The sequence below is a fragment of the Agelaius tricolor genome, unplaced genomic scaffold (genome assembly GCF_023055355.1).
Source record: "Agelaius tricolor isolate 1412-34295 unplaced genomic scaffold, bAgeTri1.0.p SCAF_1, whole genome shotgun sequence".
In the NCBI taxonomy this organism is placed as follows: domain Eukaryota; kingdom Metazoa; phylum Chordata; class Aves; order Passeriformes; family Icteridae; genus Agelaius; species Agelaius tricolor.
In genome coordinates, this window is record NW_027269261.1 from 57,991,191 (window position 1) to 58,003,740 (window position 12,550).

At 45.3% G+C, this 12,550-nt stretch overlaps 1 protein-coding gene across 1 annotated transcript; it reads left to right on the forward strand.

Annotated features, from left to right (window-relative positions):
- Nucleotides 1-1,905: 1,905 nt before the first annotated feature.
- Nucleotides 1,906-12,266, forward strand: LOC139590548 (solute carrier family 22 member 2-like). The gene is made up of 11 exons (XM_071428290.1): nt 1,906-2,316; nt 4,509-4,612; nt 5,557-5,711; nt 7,822-7,990; nt 8,940-9,054; nt 9,158-9,264; nt 9,381-9,595; nt 9,862-9,970; nt 10,347-10,459; nt 11,516-11,615; nt 12,137-12,266. The coding sequence occupies exons 1-11, from the start codon at nt 1,906-1,908 to the stop codon at nt 12,201-12,203; spliced, it is 1,665 nt and encodes a 554-aa protein (XP_071284391.1). The 3' UTR covers nt 12,204-12,266.
- Nucleotides 12,267-12,550: the final 284 nt, after the last annotated feature.

Here is a 12,550-nt window from a genome sequence, read left to right on the forward strand (position 1 = left end):
CCCACTTTTTACCCAGGCATTTGTAGGTAGCCTGGCTGGATTTTACCTTGCAGAGAGCTGGATGCATAACCAGCTTCACCAGACGATTTTTCCAGAAGAATACTCAACTATGTGGAGGGAAGGGTTACGAGAATAGCAGGGCTCAGATGAGTCTGTACAAATGGCTGGGCCAGGAGCAGAAGCTTTGCTAGTCAGCAGCACAACACCTTGGGAAACGTCCCAAAGAAACCTCCTGCCTGGCAGAGTCTACACAGGCCCCTCTGGGCTGGCTGCAGAGAGAATGGTAGGAAATGGGGAAAACTGGCCCAGTCTGGATCAAACTTTCGTAGTTCAAGGGAAACTTTTCCACACCATTACCAACTGTTTAAATAAAACTGTTGGAAAAGAAGTGATGTGAGGGGATTTGGGGTGTGTTTTTAAGATGCAGCCTAATGCCTTAGCTTCATCCGCATCCCAGGCAGGCTTTGACTTCAGTTCCCTTGGCTCCAGCTGACTGCACACTTCCCCCTGCTGAGGAAGGTCGCAGGGCCTGGCTCTTAGTGTGGTGACTGCTGTGCACGTTTGTGTCCCTGTTCCGCTCCCCAGTTCCACATGGAACTCCTGCAGCTGGAGAGGCAAAGGTCTGCAGTGGGGTGGTGCTGTGCTTGGCTGAGGGTGACACTCTGAGCGGCCAGGAGAGGAGATCTTGTTAACTTGGTGTAGATGTTCCTGACGGAGAAGAGGATGAAGCAGGAGAGGAGAAAGCACATCTGTGTGATGCGGGGAATGATCTTGAAGTGTTGGTTTGCAAAGCAGCTTTCACAACTGCTCAGGCCGGTCTTGGTCTGTAGCTGAGCAGTGAGACCAAGTTCTGTTTCAATGCCTGGCCCAGAATGGCCTTCTAAGCTGGTTTATTTTTTTCAGAGTGTATTGTGTCTTTAATTTTTTTTTCTTGTTGCCTATTGCTTTCCAGACAATTTTTCACTTTTTAAAAAATCTTTTAAATGTTACTTCCATTTAGGCTTTTCTTTCTGATGGAAGGCTGCTGTTGTCAGTAAAAGATAAGGGAGTAGCTGGTATCTATCCATAGGCAGGACAATGTACCACTGGAGCCTAATACAACTGCATTTATTTGAGGTGCCTGCAATGAAGCCTACCTGAAGTACTATAGGTCTTCTGTGGTAAAAAAAAAAAAAAATAGCTGTTTTGGCCATAGACACTGTATAGTATGGCTTTCCACAGCTATTCCCAGTGCATAATTCTGTAATGAATGCTTTTTCTCTTGGATCACTGCAAAAATATGGTCAGGTGAAAGTGTGTTCCCTGATAGGGAGAGGTTTTCCTTGGGAGTGGAAGAGTGTGGAGGGTGAGGGGTGAGACACATGTGACAGAGTTTTTAGGAAAGCTGTTCCTTTACTGCTCTATGGCTCAATGTGTAGACATTCCTTTTTCATAGTGTACCCACCTATTTTTTACAGATCCTGGTTATGAAGCTTTGCTCATGTGGTGCCCAGCCATTCTGCACTAAACCCATGTGTTGCTTGTATGTTGGTAGAATTTTCCACCTATGTTTACTGTTTTAAAATGCTTATTATTTGAGGAACTGACTTGCCTAACTAAAAAAATAACCTCAAAACTCCCCAAAAAATCTGAAGGGCTGTGGCCCATACGGGCTGTTCCAGAGAACAGGAATGCATAAGTGCTCTGATTAGGGGTTAAAGGGAAATTCGCCTTGGGTGAATTAAGGTCTGATTTCAAATGAAACCTAAAAAATAGAGCTTGCAACATGTAGTTTAATAATTTATAGAGTTAGTCTTGACTTTTGGTCAAATATCTTTGTAAGTTAAGTAGCTTTGTTGCCAACTAAATATATCAGGGCTGCAGAGAGGACCTGGTTGAGGTTTTTGAGGTGGTCTGGGTGCCAAAATGCCAACCCTAGATGATATTTTAGAGCATGTTGGCGAATTTGACAGGTTCCAGAAGCAAACTTTTTTTGTCCTATGTTTGTTATCTGCCTCCTTCACTCCAGTGTACGTGGGGGTTGTCTTCTTTGGGTTCACCCCCGAGCACCGCTGCTCCAGCCCCGGGGTGGCTGAGCTGAGCCAGCGCTGTGGCTGGAGCCTGGAGGAGCAGCTGAATCACACAGTTCCCGAGTGGGATGGCCACGGGGCCAGCTTCAGCAGCCGCTGCAGGAGGTACGAGGTGGACTGGAACACAACAGGCATCAGCTGCACCGACCCCCTCGGCAGCCTGGGGGGCACTGGGGACCCCGTCCCCCTCGGGCCCTGCCGGGATGGCTGGGTCTACGACTCCCCAGGGAGCTCTATCGTGACAGAGGTAAAAACAACCCCCTTCGTCCTGTCCCCTCTGTTAAAGACCAGGTGAGGGCTGGGGGAGAGGGTTGGTGGAGCCTTGGCTGTGTTAAAATATGCCCTGCTTACCTGGAGGAGGGATTGGCTCTTACTGTGAACTTGCGCTTGGGGGTTTACAAGTCATCGTCCCTCTGTCCTTGCTGTGAAGTGCTGCCTTGGCTGCTCAGGAGGCTTCTATCTCCAGCTGGGGAGCAAAGCATATTTCAGCAAATCCCCAGGTAGATAAAGTCCAGTTCTGAATGAAATTCCTGTCACATGAGAGGTCCAATTGGTGAAGGTGTGTAAACAGTGCAGCTAGCAGTGCTGCAAACAAAACTGGCCAATGTAATGGTCTTGATTTCTCACCCCCCCCACCCCCTTCCTTTTTTCTTCTTTCTTTTTTTTTTTTTTAATGAATAATGTCTTTTAAAGTTGGTTTTAAATAAAAATTAATTGCAGTCAGTGTGAGGAAAGGTATTGCTTCCCACAATTAAACAACCTAAGTCAGGAAGAAACTGTAGAAACTGTGTTTTTGGAAGGAGTGTGAATAAACTGAAAGTGGTACTTAAACTACTTGCTGTACTTTTAGCACTTCAGGTGCTTTAACTTAAGGAAGAAACCAGTTACTGGGATAACAAGCTTGAACTCATCATAGAAAGTTCCACCAAATGTTTAGAGGCAGTCAGGATTCTTTCCCCTATACGTCTAATGCAGAAGCAGTTAAAATCTGTGTTTGAGCAACTTCAGCATTCATAGTTTTGTAAGAGATTGGCCCTGGATATAAGGGGGTGCAATCTAAGTGTACTTCTTTCAGCAAGTTATGGGCTGTGAGATATGAAAGGGAGGAAGTGAGGCACCTCAAATGCAGGCTGAGCCAGGCCTTCTATGCAGCAGCAGCTCAGCAGCACATCTCACTGGAAAATGCTCCAGCAGATCCCGTGGTCAGATGCCCCCGTCATCATCTCCTGAGGCTGTGGGAAGCTGAGCACTTGCAGTCTGTGTGAGCTTATGCAGTCATGCTCTCACATCAGCAGTCTCCCCTTTCCTGCTGAAGGGCTGCAAGGCCAGGCCCGTGGGCTGCTTCCTTCGTGGGGTAACCAGATGTGTCACATAACTCTGCATTTTGTCAGTGAGTTCCTTGTGGTCACTGTTTCTGTGAAACTTCTCAGGTTCTGATATGTTGTCCCTTGCTCTGATAGCTAAGAAAAGGAAAGGATAGTGCAGTGTAAATCATGTTATTTCAAAGCAAAAGTTTGCATATGGAAGAAGGTCCTCATGGGAAGTCCCATAAGAGCATCAGAAGAAATATTTGGTTTTATGTTAATTATGGATGCATAGATTCAATTAAACCCAGCTACCAGGAGGAAGGGAAGGGATTCTCAGTCATATTAGGCAAAGTTTTGGCAATTACTTTTTCTCTAGTAGCTTTTATTATTTCTACCAGTAAGGTAGGACAAGACTAGATGGCAAATGTATGTCGGTATCCATGCGGTATAAAGCTTGGTCCTGGATAAAAACTGTCTGCTCTCCAGACACATGCAACAATGTAGCTGAGCTAAAAACCAGAGCAGAGAGAAAATGCTGTGGTCTCAGGGCAGATGCAGATACTTCTACCCTCCTGCAGAAAGCCAGTGCTCCATGGGACCTGGGCAAGGCAGGCTCCTGAAGGCATCTAAGATGCTTCTAGTAAAGGCATCACACTTAGTGGTCTGTGGGGAGTAATCTACCATGCCAGGGTATGAGGCAACAAGAACTGCTTAGAAATGTTCACCATCAGCCACAAAAAAAAAGCTGTTTGAAAAACTCAGGGTGATTGTCAGATCCATGCTGATTTGATCAATGAGGGCCAACACAGGTTGGGGTGCCAGTTTTGACAGATAATAACTCACTTATGCTCTTTGCAGAAAAGAGAGATGAGACATGAGTGGGAGATGCTAGGAAACTGCTCAAGGGCTTTTTCCAGTTTTTAATGTTGGACAATTAGTTAAGTTAGTAGGATTTCTGTGTGCTGGCAAAACAGGCAGAAACATGACCCATTTAAACAAGTTTAAATCTTTAACTGCAGAAACATGACCCATTTGAACAAGTTTAAATCTTTAACTGAAGTGAAGGAGAGTTGTGGACATGAGCCAGCTCCTCATTTCACTCTTTTGTCTCTGACTGTGGTTGCTCCTTTAGTTTGACCTGGTGTGTGAGGACTCCTGGAAGTTGGATCTCTTTCAGGCTTCTGTGAACGCTGGGTTTTTTATTGGCTCCTTAAACATTGGCTACATTGCAGACAGGTACGTGTGGGCTGACAGCAAAACCCTCTGACCTCCCTTATCAATGTTCAGCAGCCAAACCTAGATAAAGGTTGTGCAAGTGATACATCTCTGCTCTTCTGAAAATAAGGTCGTCCCCCTGGACCTTCAGTGGCAGCATGAGCCAGTATCCTGCCTTTCAGGTTGTGCCTGGTGGTTAGCACAGGTCTGCTCAGAGAGCCCTGCAGAGCACATTCTACTTTAGAATTGTACACCCCAAACTTCCTACTGTGCCATATCAGGGCCCTCAGATGTTAACCAAAGCCAGGAAATGCATGGTTTGGATCTCCCACTTAACCTGCCACACTCTGTGTGGCTGCAGCTTGGAGAAGCTTAGAAAGAGTTGTCGCACATTGCCAGATGTGTGCAGCAGCAGTCACTGTGAAAAAAGCAGATAGTCCCTCTAGCTCCCTGTTCAGAGCCAGCAGAGTCAGACTCCCTGGCTCAGGCACCTGGGGTTAAAGAGAAACAAATGTCAGTACTCAAGGGCCTGTTTTCCCCCTTGCTCCCCTAGGACTGTTAGCACAGCAGGCTCTGAGTTGCTCCAGCTGAGAAATGCAGCCACTCACAAGTAGATCCATACATTACTACTGTTTTAAAGGTTAAGATTGTGGTGAATAAATCCCTTATAAATCTGGTGCATGTGGAACCCTTACTTATTTTTCAGTCCCAATGTAATATATGTAAACATGGGACTATTTTTTTTTTTCCTTAAAGTTTTTGTGGAATTGCTGAGCAACTGGCACAGTAGCTTTTCATGGCATAGAAAAGCAGATAAGTGAATAATGGGCAAAGAAAAAAACCATGTCTCTATATTGCATAGCAAAATTGGATTTTTTTCCCCCTGAATATACACAAAGCTCTTGCTAGCTTAAAATGCTTCCATGACTAGTGGTTTGCTTCATGCCTATCATTTTCCAACCCAGGTTTGGCCGTAAATTTTGCCTTTTAACAACAATCGTTGCCAATATTGTGTGTGGGCTCCTTCTGGTCTTCGTGCCCAGCTACGTGTGGATAGTCATCATCCGCTTCTTGCAAGGGCTGGTCAGCAAGGGCTGCTGGACTGCAGGCTACATCCTGGGTGAGTGCAGGACCTGCTCCCAGGAGAAGGTCTAGCTTCTATGCTAGACTAGCTGCAGATGATGAAGGAACAAAACTCAACTCCAAAAAACTTGAAAAAGAAGCCATTTTAAAAATGCCCCCATGGTATTTTATTAAGAAGTTTTCTCCCTCTTTGACTCCTTAGGATGTTTTCAAGCACTGTCATTAGGGAGAAACAACAGTAGCCTTCAAAGCTCAGGCAAGTGGTGGTGTATTAGGGCTCTTACCTCGAGATAGGCTTTCCCCTATGGTGCAGCTCACCCTTGCAGATCTGTCTGGGCCCCATGGCTCCTCTTCCTTCCATCAGGCTCTGGCTAGGGAAGGTAACCAGGCAGTCACAGCCCCTCTGGTCCACGTGCAGACAGGATGGGGACAGAGGAGGCCATTAAAGAAGCAGGCAGAGGGTGGGGAAAACTTGAGACATTTTTATGACATAAGGAGGGAAACAGAGAACATAAAAATAACTGAAGAACAGCATGTATTTGCTGATAAGAAGGCAAGGTGTTTGTGTACCTGTGCGTATGCACTGGGCTGAGCAGAGGCCAAGCCATGGAGGAGCCAGCCCATGTGGATGCCTCTCTCCCCCAGTGCCCTGCACCAGCTGTTTCTGCTGGTGAGGCACAGCTGGGTGGCCAGGCTGGGTCTGGGACCATCTCAGGACCTCTTTCTGCTTCAGGGTAGAGCTGCCTGGGATTTCTCTGATTTTTCTGGAGTGGAGTTCCGTCTCTTGTCCAAAATACCCAACTGCAAGCAATCACTGAAGCAGCAGATTAAGTATTTTAAAAGCTGACCCACAGAACATTAACTGGGTTAGGGTGGCGGGTGGCTCCAACAAATATCTCTGAGAGATATGCAGTTCATTGTGATAGTGGTAAAAATGTAAAAGTCAGTGCCCTAAACTTCCATTAAATCTTTCACTTTGGGCACCTTGCTAATTCAGTTATCCAGATGTCTGATATAAATAAAAGCACCTACAGACTGTCTTCTGCTAAGACATGATTATTCCTTCCTGTGCATTTCTGGATGCTTGCTTGGCCTCTTAAATCTTTTCCTGGCATGTATGAAAGCTCTATCCCTTCTTCTGGGGAACTTGAAGCTGTTTTAGAACATGAAGTCCTTTTCATGACAATGTTTTCCCCCATCCTGGTATTTTCTCTCTGTTATATCTTGTTACTCCTGGAATCTCTTGAAACTCTCTTATGCAAAAGATCATGAACCAGCCCCAAAACTCCCTTAAATTTGTATCTTCTCCCTGAGGGTGGCCAATACTGAATGTCCAGGGAAGGATACAAGGACAGAACAACCTTGTTATCCTGCTCATGTACCCTTCAGCTGCTTCTGGCTCAGTGCTGCTGAGCCTATCTTTGCAAGAGATGTCTTTGTGCATCTTCAGCTGAGCAGCATTAGCTAATCTGTGGCTCCAAAACTCAACAGCTCATTTGGCTGCTAATTAGTTCCTTACTGCTCTTTTTCTAATGAGTTTGCTTTCTTGAAGTCACACAACTGGATGCAAAATGTGCTTGTGCCTGCCTGCTGGAATAGTTACTTTTAACTCTGTATCCACAAGATACAGAGACCCACAGATGTATGGCTCTGTGCTGTGGTGTGGAGTAGCAAAGAGCAGACGAATAGTGATCCCACCCTGGCCTGGGAGCTCAGAGCCATCCTGTGATACAGGTTTTCCTTATTACTTGGAGGGAGAAGCAGGCTGAAAGCCTGTTCTTTGTAAACAAAATATTCAGCTTTGTTATTGGGTTGGAGACATTATGTATGTTGGCATTAGATTTCACAACAAAATCCGTCTGTGCACTGTGACAAATGCCTGACTTACTCTGAGATCTCTGCAGCAGAAGACACTCCTGGATGCCTCAGGCCTGTGCACGGCCAGCAGCAGTGTTTTCCTCTCTGCTGGAGTCTGGGTGCCGGAAAAGTGCAGCAGGGGGTTTTGTTGGGAGGCATTATGCCGGGAAGCCTGTGATGCCCGAGGTTTCTCCAAGGAGTTACCATAGCACTGGTCCTGCAGCGTGCCCTGGGTGGTTCCTGCTCTGTGGCATGACATGGCACTGACGTGTCGCTGTGCTCGCCCGCAGTGACAGAGGTGGTGGGCCCGCAGTACCGCAGGACGGTGGGGATCCTCTACCAGGCCGCCTTCTCCGTCGGGCTCCTGCTCTTTGACGGCCTCGCCTACGCCCTCCCGCACTGGCGGTGGCTGCAGCTCACCGTCACCCTGCCCACCTGCTTCCTCCTGCTCTACTACTGGTGAGTGCCCTGTGGCGCGCCTCTGCCCGCCACCCAAAAATCCCAGCTCCTCCTGCCTCCCAAGGGTTGGCACTGGGAGGAACAGGGCGCTCCTTTCTGCTGCACACACCTCTTGGTGCAAAGAGGAGGCTCCCGGCACAAAGGAGAGGGAAACAGGACTCCTCAGCAGCTGAGATATTGTTGAATCTTAGCCTGTGCACCTCATCTGACCTTGTGTTTAAAAATCAGACCACTTGGAAAAACACTGTGGGAAAATTGGACTAGTAAAATTTACTCCTTTCTTTAGGCAATTCATAAATGAAAATAGGTGCCTTGGCATAACTTAATTGTCTTACACTGAAAATATGATTATTCACAAATTGTCTAATGCTAACATAACTGTTAGCATGTTCTTTTAAGGCAGAGAAATTGCAGTTTTGTGGTCCAACTGAAAAAAAAAAGCACTTGGGTACTTCTTCATTTTAGTTTCTCTCTTCTCTTTTTAATAAATATTTTTTGGTTTGAGTGCTTTGGATTTGAGAAATTGTCTGGATGGGCCAAGGGGTTAGGAATAGTAGAAAGAAATTTGTTGCCTTCTTTCTCCATATTTGTGAATTGGTAATTAGTACTTCTTAACCTGTATTGACAGAAGTGAAAAATGGCTCCCTAAGAGGAGCTGGTTTGTGGTGAATGGGCTGGATAAGCTGACAGCACTACTCTCACTCAAAACTTCTCCCTGATTTATCTTTAGTAAACTCCTCTTTGACCAAAGCCGCTGCCTCCTCTTCCAGTCTCAGCCATGGGATGTACTACTTTTCCTCACTGGGGGAGTGGGAAGTATCACATGAAACCCAATCAACCAACAAAAAAAATTCCATCTACCTCTATTTAATCCCTCCAAAGTCTCTACCCATGGGAGAATAGGTAGGCTTTATGTTTTGTTGTATAATGGCATCCACTCGCATTGTAGGTGCCTCCCAGAGTCTCCCAGGTGGCTGATATCTCAAGGAAAAAATGACAAAGCTATGAAAATTGTCAGAAATATGGCTAAAAAAAATCAGAAAAAGATGCCTTCCCATTTTAAGGTGAGCTCAGGGTTTGCTTGTACGTGCAAGTAAGCATCATGACAGTACCTTGCATCAGTTCACCCAGAGAAATTTAATGTGCTATGTACTGGCTCTTCCATAGGATATCAAATTTGAAGAGGAAGATTGTGGAAAGCAGAATCCCTCACTGATGGACCTTTTCAGGACACCACAGATAAGAAAAAACACACTCATTTTGATGTACAACTGGTAAGAATGTAGCACTAGACAGCTAGTTTTGGAGCTCTGGATTTGACCACTCCATCAGGACATGGATGTCTGCTCTCTTACTATCTAACAAATCCAGGATGCTCTTCTCTGCCCAGGTTCACGAGCTCCGTCCTCTACCAGGGGCTCATCATGCACATGGGAATGGCTGCTGAGAACATGTACCTGGATTTCCTCTACTCTGCACTTGTTGAGTTCCCAGCTGCCTTCTTCATCATCATCACTATTGACCGGGTCGGGCGGCGCTACCCCTGGGCTGTGTCCAACCTGGTGGCTGGGGCTGCCTGCCTTGCCACAGCCCTCATTCCAGAGGGTGAGTCACCTGAATGAAACCCTCTGGGGTCCCACCGTGTCCTCTGGGACCTCTGTGCTGCTTTGTGAGGGTCCCTTTGCCACTGTTCATGAGTCCTCACTGTTCCCGTTCCCTCACTCACACGGGTGAAAGAAAAAAACCAAACATCCCTTAGAAACATCAACTGACATGGGACTAGAGATCCCACAGAATAACACTGTTGTGTCAATTGACACCTGCTAATCACTGGGATGCTTTTAAGTGTGTTGAATGTATTTTCTCTGCAGACATACATTGGTTAAAAGTGATTACTGCTTGCATTGGGAGAATGGGAATTACAATGGCTTTTGAAATGGTTTGCTTTGTAAACACAGAACTGTATCCAACTTATATCAGGTAAGTGCATCCTCTTCCCAGTTGACATTTGGCCTGGAAACAAATAGTTGAGGCTGATGTGTATGTTATGTTTTATGCTAAATTCAGTTATCCTCAAATGTTTCAGAACTACACAGGTACTATTGAACATAACGTAGGTGAAACACAATTAAAATGCTTAAAAAGGTAGTTTAATAAAGAAAAGAAATGTACTTTTAGACAAAGGGAAACTCACATGACTGAAATAAAGGGAAAATTTGGGAGAACCAGGGTGGGTGAGGAATCTGAAGTTCCACGCAGTGCCTGGATCTGTCCTATGTGAGGGTGAGAGTTGTGATCCATCCCCTTCCAACTGCAGTACTCTGACACTAACATGATCCCTTTGCTGCCAAACCAGGAACCTTGGGGTGATGGTTTGCTCCTCTTTGTGTGATATTGGTGGAGTCATCGCCCCATTCATTGTCTACAGACTGGTGGAGATCTGGCATGATCTGCCACTGGTTGTCTTCAGTAAGTGCCACCTTCCCTCCTTTGCCAGCCCCTTCCAGGGTGCAGTGGGGGACCCAAGTTCCAAAGGGAGGGAAAAGCCACCAATGCAGCTGCTTTAAGTTCAGCAGAAGCCCCCTGCTCTCTACAAGGCCTTAGCCTTCAGTTTAAGACAAGCTGGAACTTGTTTATGCACTCATATCTCCCTTACCCCTATGATTTCTGCTTGCATTTTAAAGGAAGTTTGAGTCAAATACGTGTTTGACACATGGCAAAGAACTCATAAAAATTTTGATGAGCTTAATATTTGATGGATGAAAAGCTGATTTGCTGCTCTTCTGTGAATTATACTGTCTTTGTCCAGCAGTCAAACCCTAGAATTTAATGTAATTCCCTATTTAATGGAGCACAAGTATGGCTGTTATGCTTCAGCTTTTCTGACACTTTGTCAACTGGCTCTTCTCCAACTACTTGGAAAGTGGCTGGTAAATAAATGCAAGATAAGTTTTACAGACTAGTGACCTGAACTCTCAGGTCAGGGCCTGCAACACTTTTATGAATCTTTAGGTCAGCACATTATTTTCAGAAAAATACCTTGAATGGCAATATGCAGATTTTGACAGACAGGACATCTAGAAGGTTGCTTAGTAGTTTTAAAATGCATGCCAAACACGTACAAACTGGATAAGAGAAATTATCAGAGGAGAATTTGATTGTGTTGCTTAGAAGATAATACATTTAGTGTACATTTTCTAAACTTATGTGAATGGCATAAAGATGGAATGTGTTTCCTGTCATGCTCTAGCACTCAAAAGAGTTCTTTCCTCTACAGAGGAAGGATCTGCCCAGTTTGAGGTGTCCTAGTTCATGCATAGCTCACAAGAGGACTTGGCTTGGTGCTGTCTCCACAGGGCAGCCACATCCTCCATTTTTGCAGCAGCATGACAGTTTTGCATATGAGACTTGAGGTGCACACCTTGTATAAAGGACAAAATAAAGTGTCAGTGACAAGTCCATTCAGTCTGGCAGTAGCTAGTGGCTGCTAAATGCTTACAAGCTCTTTGTGCCTCTGTTTTGAAGCTGTGCTTGGCTTGATTGCGGGTGGATTGGTGCTGCTTCTGCCTGAAACTAAAGGAAGAGTTTTGCCTGAGACTGTGGAGGATGTTGAAAACTTTCACAGGTGAGTCATGATGATGAACATGTAGCAGTTTTCACTTGAAATTGGGCAAAATCCCTGTCCAGGGGGAATCCCAGGGGTTACTTGGCTGCCTTGTTTGTTTCCAATAAGTTGTTGGGTAATTTCCAGACTCTCACTGGACAGATTCCAGACTCCTTTTATCCCATGTCTACCTAAGCATCTTGAGAACAGGTAGCCTAAGCCTTTACTGGCCTGTAAATAGCTGCACTAGTCTCTCAAAAGTGCTGCAACACCATTATAAATGGTATTTGTATTTAAAAAAATGCCTTAACAATTGAAGAGGAAAAGGGCATTCTTGGCAGCAGCTTCATATGTGGTATGTGAAGCACCAGTGTCTGCTGAGGAGCCAGAGCAAACCGAAGGGAATGTATATTGGGGCCATTTTATTGTATAAAATGTATAAAGGTCATTTTATTGGGGCCAAGGCAGAGCAGGTGAAGAACTTGGATGCTCCCTGAACAACTTCATTCCTGGTTGATGTTCATGTCTTATTACTCTTGCAGGCAAAGTGCTCCAATGGCCAAAAAAATCTATCTCCACGTCCAAGGATCAGAAGTAACACGTGGCTGAAGAAGGTGTAGCTCTTGCTGGGTAGTCTGCTTTAGGGCAGTAACACAGAAATGCCACTTAGAATAAATACCCTCTCAAAATCTTGCCTCTCTTATTTCAATTTCTATGCATATCCTTTATTTACAGCGTTTAGGGTTTTCTGATGGGATTGTCCCAATTCCTGCATAGCTGCTTCCACCTCTGTACACTAAGAGAAATACATTTTAGGGCTGGGAAATTTTGTACCAGCTGTGTGGACTCCAACGTGGACTTCAAGAGGCTTAACTTGAGTATGGTAGGATCAATACCAACAAAACTTTGTAAGTCTTCATAAAGTCTGACTTTGTTGGTTTCTCTTAAGTAGAAGC

Bases quoted from the DNA above. Each gene is read 5' to 3' on its own strand.
- LOC139590548 (XM_071428290.1), top strand. From the start codon at position 1,906: ATGCCAACCCTAGATGATATTTTAGAGCATGTTGGCGAATTTGACAGG. The intron at 9,265-9,380 runs GTAAGAATGTAG...TTCTCTGCCCAG, and splicing joins CTCATTTTGATGTACAACTG to GTTCACGAGCTCCGTCCTCT. The intron at 9,971-10,346 runs GTAAGTGCATCC...CTGCCAAACCAG, and splicing joins CTGTATCCAACTTATATCAG to GAACCTTGGGGTGATGGTTT.